We start from the raw sequence: 16,116 nt of genomic DNA, 5'->3' as shown, positions 1-16,116 counted from the left end.
TTTTTTTTAAAAAAGATTTATTTTATTATATATGAGTACACTGTCACTGTCTTCTGCCACACCAGAAGAGGGCATTGGATCCCATTACAGATGGTTGTGAGCCACCACATGGTTGCTGGGATTTGAACTCAGGACCTCTGGAAGAGCAGTCAGTGCTTTTAACCGCTGAGCCATCTCTCCAGCCCCCCGAGTATTTTCATTTGGGCTTCAGTCACTCGGCTAGGCACCCCGTATCTTCTTTATCCTGCCATGTCTCAGGAGGAGGGAGCAGAAGCGTGATCTGGCATGCAGACAGGTCAGGCAGACTGGCTCTTCAGGCACAGCAAGAATACAGCACCCCAGCCACTGCCGTGGAGTGGAGGGAATTGCCCTTAACACGTGGGGGCCACTTGTGCATACTCCAGACACAACGAGGTTCAAAGGGAGAGCAGCCTGAACATTCAGTGTCTCCTCTGCATCAGCGGGAGAACCATTTAACCGCCTCATCTCTGCGTCAGCTTCAGCCAGGGTCATTAGACAACTTCCTATTGCCACGGTGAGGAAGACCACTTGCTTTTATTTCTTCTGCCATTAAGAAGCAAGGGAGGATGTTTGCCTGGTTTCTGGAATTGAACCTTTGTTCCCTGAAGGTTACTGGGTTTTTAGAGGCTGTGCTTCTTTGGAGTTTAGGGGTGCTCTGGGTCCCCTTGGGGGACAAGTTAATGATCAAAGAGCATCTGGAGATGAAGGACGGAGCCTCTTTTGATTACATCAGTGCTGTTACACCCGTGGAGAATCCTTAACTTGGAGCCTTTGTACACACGGGGCTTGGGTGAGAAAATCAAGAGCAAAGTCTTATGCATTCAGGGCGAGTCATGGCACAAGTTGACACTGGTGGTACATTGTTCTCCCTTGAGCTCCAGTCTTTCTGTTCTGAGAGATTTGTGGGATCCTACCACAGGACGCATGGCAACGTGTACCCTAGGCCTTGTTTCCTTGGCATCTATATTTCTACTTCTTGAACTTGTTCTTTGTCTGACAGTAAAGGGATTTAAGAGAATTTTAATTGAATTGGGCATATGTAGATGTTTCCCTACTCTTTTTTTTTAAAACAAACAAACAAACAACAACAAGGACAACAAAAGCAGGGTCTCACCGTGTAGCTTAGACTTGTCTGCAACTGACTATATATATGCCCAGGATGACCTCAGACTCATGGCCATTCCCCTGTTTCAGCTTCCCCCAGAGCTGGAATTCCAGATACCAACCACCATGCCTGGCCTTCGCTGCTTTTAAATCAAGGGTTTGCTTTGGAGGCTACAATTGCTCAACTCTTGGTTCTTAAGGGACAAGTCCTTATAAGGGAGCATTCACTAGGGATTCACTAGGGAGAATGCTGACAGTGTAGTCAACGTAAAGCAGCAAAGACGGGAAGGAAAGGCCTGGGGTGGGGGCTGTAAAGATCTTTACATTCAGAGGGGGTCAGCAGATGGTTTTAAGCAAGTGGAGATGTAGATGCAGTATTCTAGAAGAAAGATGGGTGCAAGGCAGAGACTGACCTCGTCAGAGACTGAATGGCTCAGTAGCAAGGGCTGAGCACAGAAGAGGGGGCGTGGCTGCAACTGTGGTAGAAAGGCAAGGAGAAAAAGGTACAGGAGAGTCTTGACTTTTACCTGGACTGGCAGGGGCTATCGAGAGACCAACAGAATGGTGGTTCTTGGGGTCTGCAATACAGAAGGATGATTGGCCTGGGGACAATGGTAAGGAATTGCCACCTCGTCGGTGGAAACCAGAGAAGCTTTACCCCATCCTTTCTTCCCTGACCCGAGGAGTATTACTTTAACCCACCACCTTGGGTTTCTCAGTCCTCAGCATCTTGGTACCTGGCACATAGATGATGCCCACTTTGCTGCCGTATGCTCTCATCTCCCTGTTGCTTCTGGTTTTATCAGCTCTTATTGTACCCCCTCCAGATCTGGAGACACTTTTCTATTATGTGTAAGAACCCCCTGACCTAACCCGCTTTAAAAAAAAATTGTTTTGAACTGGACCTGGTGCTTCATCTCCAGGCCTTGCTTTCTCGCTGTCTAGCATTTTATGTGAAACGTTAGGTCTCCCATTCCTTTTCGGCTTTCTAGAGGTGCTGTAGAGTCCATGGTCTCACTGGGCACCGCCTCTTGGTCTGGCTGTTCTCTTTCCATAGTGCTGAGACGCCACGCTGGGCAGGACCCAGCCCAATGACACCATCCCTCTTCTCTGATCTTACTTGTTCTTTACTTCCAAGGATCCAAATAAAGTAGTTTTGGAATTGGTAACCTCCATGGACTCTTGCGAGGTACAGTTTTTGCATCCATTGACAAAAATAAAATAAAATAAAATAAAATTGTACTGGTCCCTCATTGGTGACAGGGGTCATTGTTTTATCCCCTCATGGAAAGCGCTTTGAAATGGGAGTTTCGAAACCCACTTAGAATGAATGTGTCCTTTGTTGTACCTTTGCTTCACACACATCCCCGGGGATGCGTCCTACATCATGGGAGAGAAAACGTTATTACTGAAATAATTGTTATTGTAAGTAATTGGAAATAGACTAGATGCTATGCAGTGCAGGAGTAGTTAATGAAATTGTGGTAGACGCACTCTGTGAAATCATTATGTTACCATTAAAACAGCAAAGAGGAAGCCACCTAGGGGGAAAGCTTGCAAGGTTGGTGAAGAGAAGACGGATGAAGGAGGTGTGGGTTTCAGGCTTTTGGAGATCCTGCTCAGTAGAGCAAGGGCCTCCCCCTCCCCCTGGAAACTGGGAAGTGAGCATGGTGGCTGTGTTTCCATTCTGCCCAGTCAGCAGTGGGCTCGCTTTCTCAGCAGTGCATTTGTGAAGACTTTTACCCCAGTCCCCCTGGACTGGTTGGTTGAGGGACAGAATGGCTTACCCTTTTCACATTGATGGGTGATGGGAAACAGGTCTTCTTTTCTTCGTATCATCCCCGTGTCCTGGAGTTAGGAAGACCATCTTATATTTGGATTAACCAGCAGTGTTACCTCCCTGAACTAAGCATTAAAAGTGGGCTCGGTCTAGAGACAGGGGCTTTATTTGGCACCATCAAAGAGAGGCGGGTGCCGTGCAGTGGGTGTGCTGGAATCAACGCCCACTTTCCTGCTCCTGAGCTACCTTAACGTCCCGGAAGTTCCATTTTCCTGTTCGTGAGAGGGGCAGTACCAAAGCCACACTCTGATGGAGTTGTGTAAGTTCTGATGCCTATAGATCCCTCAGCACCCTACTATTGCTCTTGTTAGAGTTGAAACAGTTAACGTGAGCTGTCTGGTGCAGTGGGAAGCCTGTGAACTTCAAAGTCAGCGGTCTGACTTTGTGTCTCAGCTCATCCCTTAGCCTTGGTCAACATCAATCATGTCAGACTCCAATCTTGGTCAAATGTGCTCGTTACCACGAACCTGATGATCAGTGTTCACATTTCCTTCCTGGAATGGCAGACGATGTTGGACAGCAGAGGCAATGACCAGTTTTGGGAACGAAAGTTGGATGGATTAGATTGGACTGCCCAAGACATCATGGCATTTCTGGCCAAGAACCCAGAGGATGTTCAGTCCCCAAATGGCTCTGTGTATACATGGAGAGAAGCTTTCAATGAGACCAACCAGGCAATCCAGACGATATCTCGATTCATGGAGGTGAGGGTCTGCTGTGCACACCTTTTAGCAAAGTCTGGGGCCTTTTTTCCTTTGAGCTGTTGCAATAGTTATAGGCAGAAGGAGAGCTTAGAACGAATGTGTAGTGTCACGTACAGCTATATTCTGCAGGCCTGGCGAGCAAGATAAACACTAGATGAATGGCTTAACGAGCGAATAAGCTTACGTCTAGCTTTGGTTCAGATCGACCCCAGTGTTTCTATCCTTATCTTCTAGCTTTCCCTCTGTTTTGATATTCTAGATCCTAATGATAAACTGCTCTATTATAAAGGCATTATTTATGAAACTTATCTAATCTAATTTGGGACAGATAAAACTTTAAATCTTTAATCCTAAAAATGATGGAAAGAGAAAAGGCTGAGTAGAATCTTTTCTTATCTGATTTCTAGTTGCTTAGTCGCGGTGACTTGACTTTGCTAAGACATGTTGCTAAGAGAATAAAAATTGTTAAAGAGAGTCATTCCCTCACACAAAGCAGTATAAGTAACTTTCAGTGTTCCACTCAAATCTCAGTTCTAAGCTTGGCTGAAACCTGGAAGACTACGTTAGAGACGGTACAGATTAAGAATACAGGCGGCTAGTTCCTGCCTCTCAAAGGAGGCTGAGTACTGCTTGTCTTTCTGGTTGCCAGTTCTAATGAGGTTTCCTTCTGTCTGTCAGTGTGTCAACCTGAACAAGCTGGAGCCCATCCCAACAGAAGTCAGGCTCATCAACAAGTCCATGGAGCTGCTGGATGAGAGGAAGTTCTGGGCTGGTATCGTGTTCACAGGAATCACTCCTGATAGTGTGGAGCTGCCCCACCATGTAAAGTACAAGATCCGGATGGACATTGACAATGTTGAGAGAACCAATAAGATCAAGGATGGGTAAGGTGAAACGCAGTCTTGCAAAGCTCAAGAACGTAATTTGGATGACTTTTATGACTGGTGGTTCTTTATTGAGGAATGTCAACAACAAATCAGCCACGGCATGACTTTGGTAAAACTCCATTGCTGAGGACTGTTATACAAAGGCTATAAAATATTAGTCTTTCTGTTTCCATGTTCCTGTTCAAAAGACTAAGCTAAAGGACTTAAAAGTCAGGAGAAAGAAAGGAAAGCCATTAGGTCTCCTTGCTAGCCATACATATTTTTATAAGAAGAGGCAGACAGCTTGTAAGGGAATTCCAGTATGTCCAGCAGATGCAGTGTTAGTCACTAGTAAAGTGAAAAGAAAAAATATACCCATAAGGAGTATGGATATATATAAGGAGTGTCCATTGTGACTATTTCTAACCAAGAATCTATGTACTTGTCAACTGTGATAAGAATGGGAGATAGAAAATAGGAAGAGTGGCCAAGGAAGTGTGGGGGAATTGGATTTTTCAGGGTGTGCTTTGTAGGACTGTTTCGTCACCTGAGGTTTGGTTTCAGGTACTGGGACCCTGGTCCCCGGGCTGACCCTTTTGAAGATATGCGCTATGTCTGGGGTGGCTTCGCCTACTTGCAGGATGTGGTGGAGCAGGCGATCATCAGAGTGCTGACGGGGACTGAGAAGAAAACGGGCGTCTATGTGCAACAGATGCCCTACCCCTGTTATGTTGATGACATGTGAGTGTACCAACAAGCCGACATCTTCATTAGATGACCAGGTCCTTGTAGAGAGTGTGTGTTATAGGCATGTCCTACACGGTATGAGAGGGAAAACAAGTCAATAGGAGATCCTAGAGACACTGACCTTTAGAGAAAGACCAGGTTGGGTTCTGCTCCTACCCTTTGTGTTAGTACTTAGTAAAGTAATTTACCTTTATCTTAACATTACCCTAACCATTTCCTAGTTATTAAAGTGAGTCCCTAAAGAAAATTTGCATGGCTATACTTTGAAGCCCAGGTTCGAATCTCTGTCTACCTCTAACGAAACATCTGTCCCTTTGAGAGTTCAATGGGCCTTTCTTGAGCAACCCTGATGTGGTTTTTCCTTCAGTGTGCAAGGTCTTGGATCAGTGCCGGGTTTACTGTTTCCTCTTTCTCATACCTTTTTTCCGTGCCTCCAGTTTTCTGCGGGTCATGAGCCGCTCAATGCCCCTCTTCATGACTCTGGCCTGGATCTACTCTGTGGCTGTGATCATCAAGAGCATTGTGTATGAGAAGGAGGCTCGGTTGAAGGAGACCATGCGCATCATGGGCCTGGACAATGGCATCCTCTGGTTTAGCTGGTTCATTAGTAGTCTCATCCCTCTGCTCGTGAGCGCTGGCCTGTTGGTGATCATCTTGAAGGTAAGGTGGGCTCACTCACTCTCCTTGACAAGGAATTCTTGACAAGCCTAATAATGTAGCCAAGGGGTAAAGGGATTTCTGTGTCATGTGTGTTTCCCTCCATTCCCAATTGAGGAAAATCCAGAGAGGGGTAATGACTTGTCCCAATCAACACACTGGGCTAGTTAGTAGCTTAAGTAGCTAGAACCCAAGGCTTGTGCTTCTGAAGAAGCACAGATTACATGTGCCGCACTGTGTGTTTGGGAATAGGGGTACTGGGTGTGTGTGTCGGGGGTATTTCCAAGTGTGTAAACTCAACAGTCAGAAAGTCAGGTACTATTAAAGGTTTGGCTCTCTGGAGGAAGAGGCTGAGGCAGACTTTGGAATATGAGTATTTATTAGGGATTAGTATCTGGAGGGATGGAGCACATGCTGGGTCATGCAGAGGGAGGAGTTGAGCCATGATTCAACAGCACAATGGGGTGTTCTGGAGAACATACAGCTTGTCCAAGAGCTTCCCTCGTTGAGCTGAGAAGTCCAGATTCTTATTTGTTTGTTTGTTTATTATAAGTACACTGTAGCTGTCTTCAGACACACCAGAAGAGTGCATCAGATCTCATTACGGATGGTTGTGAGCCACCATGTGGGTGCTGGGATTTGAACTCATGACCTTTGGAAGAGCAGTCAGTGCTCTTAATCACTGAGCCATCTCTCCAGCCCCGAAGTCCAGATTCTTATTCCCAAGGCCTGACATCCTCTACCCCTTTTAGCTGGTCACAGGATAGGGGCTCGTGGGACTCACTAGCCAAAGGGGCGTTCCAGGGCCTGTTGGCTCTCCTAATTATGACAACAGAGGTACTAACATCTCAATGCCTTTTACCTGTAGTCAAGGATGTCCTCCCTTAAAGTGGAGTCTGGGCACTGACGTTTTGGCTCATACACCCTTAAGCTTTTTGGCTTCAACGGTTATTTTATATGAAGATGATTCTTATAAAAGTTAGTGTTTTCTAAGAAAGCAAGAGAGTGTAACATTCGTCTTAATACCAGCTACTATATATTACATACAAGCACTCACTGATGCCAAGCACTGGTCAGAGAACATGCTGTAAGCTGCCTCAGTATACCCTCCCTACAGTAACCCATTGAGTGCTCAGAGAAAGTCAGAGCCTCACTAAAGCACCCAAGGATGACAGAACCAAGATTTATTTGCATGTTGTTCTGAAACAAATTCTTTTCTCATGCTCTGGTATCTGAGGGCAACGACCTAAGCCTTGTGGCAAGGGTAGGGATCCTCTGGCCAGTGTGTGGGAACTGATTAAGTCAGCTGTGTGTTGACAGGGCCTGGTTCAGTGTCCACGGTGACTACTGATGAGCTCAGAGCTCAGAATATCCACAGAACTTTAGATGAGAGTCTGAATGAAGACTTTGTATTTACCAGGGAAAAGTTCAGATTCCCTGGCCTTTTTCCTAGGCTTTTGGAGAGAAAGAATGCATGGGCTGTTGTCTCACACGACTTTTTTTCTTAGAGGCAATAGTTGTCCTTAGACAAGGAGGAACCAAATTCCTTTATCTCTGTGAGAGACAGAGAAGAAAATTGTCCACTAAGATCAAGTATAGAAAGTCCTGGACTTTGTCCTTAACCATAATAATTCTGCTGTGATTTTTTTCATGCGTAATCTCTCCAGAAAGTTATTTCTCTTGGGCTTCATTTCCTCATCAGAAAATCGAGCAGCATGGTTCCCCTGAATTATCTTTGAAAGATTAAAAAAAAAAAAGTCAGCATTATGATCACATTAAGTGACCAGGCTTGCCAACTTGCCAAGGCTACACATTTATCCAGATTCTTCCTCTACAGTTAGGAGATCTGCTGCCCTATAGTGACCCCAGCGTGGTGTTCGTCTTCCTCTCTGTGTTTGCCGTGGTGACCATTCTACAGTGCTTCCTCATTAGCACACTCTTCTCCCGGACCAACCTGGCAGCAGCCTGTGGGGGCATCATCTACTTCACGCTGTACCTGCCCTATGTGCTGTGTGTAGCATGGCAGGACTATGTGGGCTTCTCCATCAAGATCTTTGCTGTGAGTAACTGATCCCTCTGCAGAGGACGCAGTTCTGGTTCCCCCCACCTCCCCAGGGTGTTGGATAATCCTTCCGTTCTCCCCTCTTACTAAATTGATTCTCCTTTGCCCTTAGGATAAATTCTGGTTGGATTTGATTTTTGCCAGAGTTCATCAGATTGTGCCTTGAACTAGTTGGAGATAAGAGACATTGGATCTAGTTTATGCAGTAGATACCATGTTCCCCCTCCCCCCCTGATCTTCTAGCTCTTTGGCCATCAAAAGCTCACAGCAAAGTCCATGGACAGCTTGAGGCCACAAATGGTGCCTTCTCATCCCTTGTCTTGTATTCATTGTGTCATTTGACTTGGGTAATATTTTCCAGACTGAACAAAACCAAACAGGACTTACCCTCCCACAGATCCCTGTCCAGGACATTTTTGTCTTTTGTGCAATGTAGGTGTAGTGCATGTGAAAATACCAGTAAGAACCACTCACTACCTGCCCTGCTGGGCCACTGATAAAATATGAGTAGGCTCTCGGCATGCTCCGAGTGCCGAAAGCTTGAGTCTCTTAGATGTGAAGCCTTAAAGTGACTTCTCTGATCCTAAATATTCAATGACCGATCAGTGAAAAAAGTCCTTGATGAATGTCAGTATGAGGCTGGATGGGGGGACAGGATCGTTGAGCCTTGCAATATCTTGGGAAGCATACAGTTCTAAAGTCTCACCTGCTCTCATGCATACATTTCTGAAACGTGTCTGCATAATGAGCGCTTAGAAATGAAATCATTTTATATGCTGCAAGAGAGTCCGCTTCTCCAAAGGGACTCTAGGAGAATACTTAGGTGCCTTATAATTGATGTAATTGTTAAGTTTGCAAAGTCAAACTTCTCAAGGTGGAATTTACATCAGAAGAGAAAAAAATGAGAGAGTCAAGAATGTAGACCGGTTCCTTTTGCCTCTTCCTCTAGAGCCTGCTGTCTCCTGTGGCTTTTGGATTCGGCTGTGAGTATTTTGCTCTTTTTGAGGAGCAAGGCATCGGGGTCCAATGGGACAATCTCTTTAAGAGCCCAGTGGAGGAGGATGGCTTCAATCTTACCACCTCAGTGTCCATGATGCTGTTTGACACCTTCATCTATGGCGTGATGACATGGTACATCGAAGCCGTCTTCCCAGGTACCCCCAGCTTCCATATTGCTTTGGCTAACTGATGGGGAAGGCAGCTTTCTGTCTGTAGGTCCTTCCTTTCTTTGTGTTGCAGTTGCTGAAGGATGAGGGAACTCCCCGGGAGTTGGCTTGGTCTTTAAGCTTGTGTAAAACAAATAGTCCAAGGAAAGGCACCTGTGTTGAAAGCACATGTGTCACTACCACTGTGCTACTAATCTCTAGAGCCTAGTGTGCCAGGTGCCGAGCAAAGTACTTTAGGGGCTCTGGTTCGGAAGGTTGCTCTGGACTGTTTCCTATTGTAAACAGTTTCTAAGAGAGAGATTTAACTGAGAATTTAAGCGACTTGCTAAGGTCATGTGTCTGTTAAGTGTCAGTGCTTGGGGATGACCTCAGCTGGGCTACACTAGGTCAGAGTCCGGCAGGTTTCTCTTAGTATTGACTGGGTTCTTAGTTCTATGTCCCCAGAAGAAGAAGCCCTAGGAGAATCTATCTACTAACTACAGGCTATAAATAATATAATGTATTGGGTCTCGGCTCTTACCCATGGCTTAAGGCAAAGTAGTATTCACCAACAGTTAATTCTGATGCTTTTCTAACCTTCACCAAGTACAGCAGGACCCCTCTTCAGGATACGTTTCTGTCTGAGAACGGATTTTAGGGAGAGTGAAGTTAGGCTCATGGCCACCCTTTGACTCTCTTCCAAGGAAGCTCATTTGTAATTTTGTTGTTGTTGTTGTTGTTTTAAACCCATATCTGAACTTCCTCCATTGACCATGCAATTTGCATGTATAGATAAAGATTCAAATTCAGAATCCTTTTTCTTTTGTGTAAGTGACCTTGGATATAGCTACTTGTCCTGCCCTTTGCTCATCTCTCAAATGAGGATGCTATTACCACCTGGGGAGTTGTTGGGAAGCCATGGAGAGGTGCAGAATATATGATTTGTACAGCAGGTTTCGGCCAAGAGTTAGCTGTCTCCCTCCAGTCCGCTCCTTCCCCATAGGGCGTGCTAAGGAGAAAGAGGGTCTGGCTAAGAAACGTCAGAACCGCTGAGATTGCGTCAGCTGGGGTCATGCCTGTGCTACCTATGCTTTGCTTTCAGGACAGTACGGAATTCCCAGGCCCTGGTATTTTCCTTGTACCAAGTCCTACTGGTTTGGGGAGGAAATTGATGAGAAGAGCCACCCTGGTTCCAGCCAGAAGGGTGCGTCAGAAAGTAAGTACTGCTGACCAGAAATATCCCCCCCCCACCCGCTGTGGAGCAGAGCCTGTGTCTAGCATTTAACATCACCCCAAAGCCACAATCGATGGGGAGAAATCCCATGCAGTAGGTCCTTTCCCAATGCACCCATGCCATTGCCATCCCACGCACCTAGTGGGAACCATATCTGTCTCCTGAGGAGAAGTTCTTTTGTCGCCCCTCTTCTAGCAAAGTATATTTTGATCAGTATACCCTTATTTCTCCATCTAGGATAATCATGCTACTCTACTAAGCCAAGAGGAATAACTACAGTTAGCCATCGTTGTGGACCTAGTTAGTTTCTCTATCTGCCTTGCTGTGGTGGTCTATCCTAGGGATTCTGTCGGTAGATACCAAGAGGCTGCTATATACCCAGCCTGGGCTTCATAATTTCCCACCCTTTCTCAAGTAGGGTGCTAATCCCCTCCTCGCTCCTGACTGCAGGTAGAGGTGCCCCAGTTCTTCCCAGGTTTTCTGTTTGTGTCTTTGTGCTCAGTGTGGCTCCCTTCTCCATTGTCAGTGGCCCGCTTTCTTCCTGTGTTGTCAGTAGATCTGCTACCTCTCTACATTGTCAAGGAGGCCTGCTTCCTCCCTGTGCTCTCAGGGTCTCTCTTCTGTGTCCTTCCCACTGGTTGCCTTTTGGTGCTCCTTAGTGTAGATAACATGCAACTTTAAAATTTTTATTTTATTTTTTTTATTTATTCCTTTTACATCACACTCACTGCCCCCTCCCTGTCACCTCTCCCCTCAATCCCTCCCCCTTCTCCTCTGAGTGCATGGGAGCATCTCTGGGTATCACCCCCACACTTAAAGTCTCTGAGAGGCTAGGTGATTCCTCTCCCACTGAGGCCAGACAAGGCAGCCCAGCTAATAGAACATATCCCACCATGTGTGTACAGGCAGCAGCTTTTGGAATAGCTCCAGTTGCTGGGGAACCACATGAAGGCCAAGTTGATTTTTTGGGAGGGAGTGGATGGATCTTTTTCTCGATTGGTATAATTCTTTTGAGATCCACTCAAATTGTGATATATTTAGTTCATTGCCATTTTTGTTTGTTTGTTTGTTTTTCCTTAATGAGTACTGTTGCATAATACGGGTATCCATGACACTTTTAGTTTATTTTAATGTTTTTCTAAAATGTCTGTTAGCATCCTGTATTTTAATTGTTTGTGCAGCCTTTCTTCATCCACAGACTAATGGTTTTTTTTTTAATAAGTCCATTTCGTTTATCAACATGAGTGTCCCAAGAGGCTTAAAATATTTCATCTCCTGTTTGTCTGCAACATTAAAGGTTGAACACAGACAGAAGCTAGTTCTAAAGGTCTAAGCATAGACGTTTGTATTTCTACACTCTATTGGCCAGGTGTGTTTCCTGCAGGATCATCTCTGTCTCCTTTCTTCTGTCACAGTCTGCATGGAAGAGGAGCCCACTCACCTGAAGCTGGGGGTATCCATTCAGAACCTGGTGAAGGTTTACCGAGATGGCATGAAGGTTGCTGTGGATGGTTTGGCGCTAAATTTTTACGAGGGCCAGATCACCTCCTTCCTGGGCCACAATGGAGCAGGGAAGACCACCACCATGTAAGAAGAGGGTGTGGCTCTCCCAAGATCTGCCACAGGAAATCCCCACTTAGAAGCATACACCTAAGGCTAAGAGCAGAGCATGATGGGAAGAAATGTGTCAATCATGAGCATGCCTTCTGAGGTCTAGATTTTGCTAGGTGTTTTTCCTTTAGTCTAAAATAGGCAGGAACCTTTTGATGAGTTTCCCCATGCAGTTCTCAGAATTCCCCAGCTTTCTTGGAATCTGAGGCTATCTGTTTCTGAACTCGTTGGTTCAGAGATTTGAAGCAAGAGACTGGAAAGAGATCAAACAAGCTAGAGGAAGACGGACACTTCTAGAAAATCTGACTTCAAGCAGATGAGAGAAGGCCTGGGTAGCTCTCTTCCTCTGCCTTCCCTGGGACCTGTGAGGACAGAGGAAGGGCCATAGAATACAGTAGTTTGCTTACAGTTTGTAGTGTGGTCCCTCTGCCATTTCTGAGGTTGATCTTTGGGGATGACCAGCTTTCTTCTTCAACATAAAACCAGTATACTATGAACATGACTGAGATACTCAGGAATTCTGTTATGCAGCACAAACATTTCTATCTTTTAACAATATGTTCTTGCTTATTCTTTTTTTTTGTACAGAATGTTAGGCATACAAAATATGTTTTAAGGAGCACACCCGTTTGCAAATTAAGAGTAACATTTTCAGTTGCTCCTAGCAAACTCCTATCTCTAAGACATAGGCTCATGCTTAGCCACTCACTAAAGCAAATGGCCTCTTTGCTCTGTGGGCATCTATTAGATTGGATTGGATTAGATTAGAAAGGAAGGGATAGAGTGTGTTGTGTGATCTGCTCTTTTTGCCCTGACTCTGCAGCACTGAATGGTAAGGCTGGGTCGTCCTGATTCTTGCATCTGTTACTCTTGTCCTCAGGTCAATACTGACTGGGTTGTTTCCCCCAACTTCTGGCACTGCCTACATCCTGGGGAAGGACATTCGATCTGAGATGAACTCTATCCGGCAGAACCTGGGAGTCTGTCCCCAGCATAATGTGTTGTTTGACATGTGAGTAGCAGAATCACGTAGAGAGGAGCACCCCCAGTTTGTGACCTGGGAGTCCTGGTGTTCTGAGTAGTGTATTACTAAAGACTTTCCTTTCTTGGGTATGGAGTGGTAGGTCGTACCTCTCCTGATAGACAGTGACAGGTTGCCTTTTGATTTCAGGGGGAAATGGTGAAGTTGCTGTATCATCAGTACAGTTGGCTGATGGGATTTAGAAAGCCATGCTCTCACTTACTGGACTAGAGGGGTTTTCTGTGTTTTGTTTTTGTTTTTGTTGTTGTTTTGGTTTTTTTTTAAGATTTATTTATTTATTATATGTAAGTACACACTGTAGCTGTCTTCAGATACACCAGAAGAGGGCATCATCTGATGCCCTCTTTACAGATGGTTGTGAGCCACCATGTGGTTGCTGGGAATTGAACTCATAACCTCTGGACGAGCAGTCGGGTGCTCTTAACCGCTGAGCTATCTCTCCAGCCCCTTTTTTGTTTGTTTTTAATTTTTTAGTTCAGCCATCTTCGTGATGCATTCCTCCTTGCTCTTAGTTTGTTTTCAGTTGCTGCAATAAAACAATGACCAAAAGCAATTTGGGGAAGAGAAGGTTTACTTAATTTTACAACTCTCTGGTCACAGTCCATCACTGAAGGACCTCATAGGCAGGAACCTGGAGGCAAGAGCTGAAGCAGAGACCACAGAGGAATGGTGCTTAGATCCTTGCCCTACATGACTAATTTAACTTATTTTCTTATACAGCCCAGAACCGCCTGCCTAGGAATGGCACCACCCACAGTGGGCTGAGCCATCAAAAAAAAATGTGCCACAGACATGCCTATAGGCCAGTATGGTAGAGGCAATTCCTCAATTGAGGGTCCCTCTTCCTGAGTAACTCTAGTTTCTGTCTAGACTAATCAGCATATTCCTTAAGGCAGGGTACAAGAACCTCAAAAGACACTTGGCACAATGTCCCTGCATTCCCTGCTCAATTCATTTGCTCCCACCCAGGCTGTCCCCCAGCAAGTGGGATCCTCAAGGAGCCCTGATAGTAGAACAGAGAAAGTCCTGAACTCTCTGGTGGAGGAACAAAGAATGCCCTGAGCCCTCGACTACAGGCAAAGCCTTTTCCACCTTGTAGGTCTTAAGGTCCTTTTACCTAAGTTCAGTGGCTTGGGCTTCTGGGCCTCCCAGGGCCTCCCTTCCATTAGACTTAGAACTTGAGACCCATTGGGGTTCATTCACACCAGTGAGTGCTGAGCCAACATGGTTACTAAAAACTGAATCGGGAACCTGGAATTTAAAGTTTTAATGGCCTGGTGCCTTGTGATGAGTCCTGCTGGGTCTCATTTATAGGATATAAATGTTCCGTTGTGTGCCTCGCTATTTGTGTACCGAGAGTTCTTCCTTCTGGTTACCTTTTTAAAGAAATTGAGTGGTTTTTTTTTAAGGCAAGAATGTTGTGGAAGAGAAGAAAACTGTGCTAAGGTACACCCATCCTGTTGGCCCCGAGCTGATCTGCCCCTCTTTCCCTTAGGCTGACAGTCGAAGAGCACATCTGGTTCTATGCCCGCCTAAAGGGGCTCTCAGAGAAGCATGTGAAAGCAGAGATGGAGCAGATGGCCCTGGATGTTGGCTTACCCCCCAGCAAGCTGAAAAGCAAAACAAGTCAGCTCTCTGGTGAGCCCTGGGCATCGTCCTTACTCTTCTTCTTCTCCTTCCTTCTCCTGACAAATACCCCAGAGTTCAAGCCTGGGTGGTGGGTAACAGAAGCCTATCCCTCTTTATGTCTCCAGATGGGTAGCTCCAGTAATCTCTCACCAACTCTGCCTCCAGTCACCATTTGAAGATTTGTCTTCCCTGTCTTGTAGGTGGGATGCAGAGAAAGCTGTCTGTGGCCTTGGCCTTCGTGGGTGGATCCAAGGTTGTCATTCTGGATGAGCCCACAGCAGGTGTGGACCCATACTCTCGCAGGGGAATATGGGAGCTCCTGCTGAAATACCGACAAGGTACATGCTGTTACTTATTTCGAATCATGACCTGGGGTAGAGAGGGGCTCTTAGGAATTGTGGCTGGTTTTGTTAGGGTGACAGAGTTGCTTCTCAAGAAAAATTTGCAGCCTCCTTAAAGCTCAAATTTGGCAAGATTCTTAAAACATATAGTTCATTATCTAAGGGCCTACCAAAAGAGCAGAAAGAGTATAAGCACACACAAATGTGTTGTAGTTAGACGGTGTCCATATTCATGTTGGCCCTGACTAATGGGAATGTCTGTCAACTTCTTCGCACTCCTGATAGAGCAAGGTCCCAAATAAACACTGCTCCCCTTTTTGTGACAGTTGCAACTGCTGTCCCACAAGCCTTGCCATCCTGGGGTCACATCTACAAAGGTTAAAGACCTCCTAATGTCTTTCTCATAAATGACATCTCCGTCGTACATGCCACTATGATTAGTGAGAACTGACAAATCCCACTGTCCCGTCACCTTGTGTTTGTGCCTGGCAGGCCGCACCATTATTTTGTCTACACACCACATGGATGAAGCAGACATCCTAGGGGACAGAATTGCCATCATTTCCCATGGGAAGCTGTGTTGTGTGGGCTCCTCCCTGTTTTTGAAAAACCAGTTGGGAACGGGTTACTACCTGACCCTGGTCAAGAAAGATGTGGAATCGTCCCTCAGTTCCTGCAGAAACAGTAGCAGTACTGTGTCTTGTCTGAAAAAGGTGAGCAGCTGTCTTGTGGTTAGGCTTATGTGGGAATGAGGCAGCCAGGGCTTGCTGGCTTAGATGGCTTGTACGTGGGCGCTCCATGCTGCTAAGATTGTGGCAACATTCCCCTTGCTTTGTGGACCTGTTGCAGTGCATCCTGGCTCCTGTGTGGCAGGCCCAGGAGACCTCTGCTCCTGCCACATTAGTTCTGTTGCAGCCCCTCCTACATTCCCTCTGCAAGTGCCCTGAGTTATGGAGAAAAGTCCTTTGAGGGCTTTATTCAATCAAAGAAAAGAGAACTTGCCAAGAGGTAAGAGGAGCCTTGGCTACAAGATGCCCCACCATTCCTGCTTGTTGCCTTAAATCTCATTGACCTTGGCTTTGAAGCTATGAAACATCAAATATTTACCATATA

The 16,116-nt window shown here is 45.8% G+C and overlaps 1 protein-coding gene across 2 annotated transcripts in view; it reads left to right on the top strand.

Moving 5' to 3' along the window:
• Abca1 (ATP binding cassette subfamily A member 1) overlaps window positions 1-16,116 on the top strand; it is a 122,888-nt gene that overhangs the window by 70,655 nt on the left and 36,117 nt on the right. For both annotated transcript variants that reach the window (XM_039109846.2, NM_178095.3), the window contains exons 12-23: window positions 3,472-3,669; window positions 4,348-4,553; window positions 5,100-5,276; window positions 5,720-5,942; window positions 7,777-7,998; window positions 8,951-9,155; window positions 10,249-10,362; window positions 11,796-11,967; window positions 12,872-13,003; window positions 14,529-14,671; window positions 14,863-15,000; window positions 15,496-15,716. In XM_039109846.2, the coding sequence (XP_038965774.1) occupies window positions 3,472-3,669; window positions 4,348-4,553; window positions 5,100-5,276; window positions 5,720-5,942; window positions 7,777-7,998; window positions 8,951-9,155; window positions 10,249-10,362; window positions 11,796-11,967; window positions 12,872-13,003; window positions 14,529-14,671; window positions 14,863-15,000; window positions 15,496-15,716 (2,151 nt within the window). The remainder of the gene's footprint in view (window positions 1-3,471; window positions 3,670-4,347; window positions 4,554-5,099; window positions 5,277-5,719; window positions 5,943-7,776; window positions 7,999-8,950; window positions 9,156-10,248; window positions 10,363-11,795; window positions 11,968-12,871; window positions 13,004-14,528; window positions 14,672-14,862; window positions 15,001-15,495; window positions 15,717-16,116) is intronic.

The sequence above is a fragment of the Rattus norvegicus genome, chromosome 5 (genome assembly GCF_036323735.1).
Source record: "Rattus norvegicus strain BN/NHsdMcwi chromosome 5, GRCr8, whole genome shotgun sequence".
Taxonomy (NCBI): Eukaryota; Metazoa; Chordata; class Mammalia; order Rodentia; family Muridae; genus Rattus; species Rattus norvegicus.
This window is presented reverse-complemented; position numbering and strand designations above follow the sequence as displayed.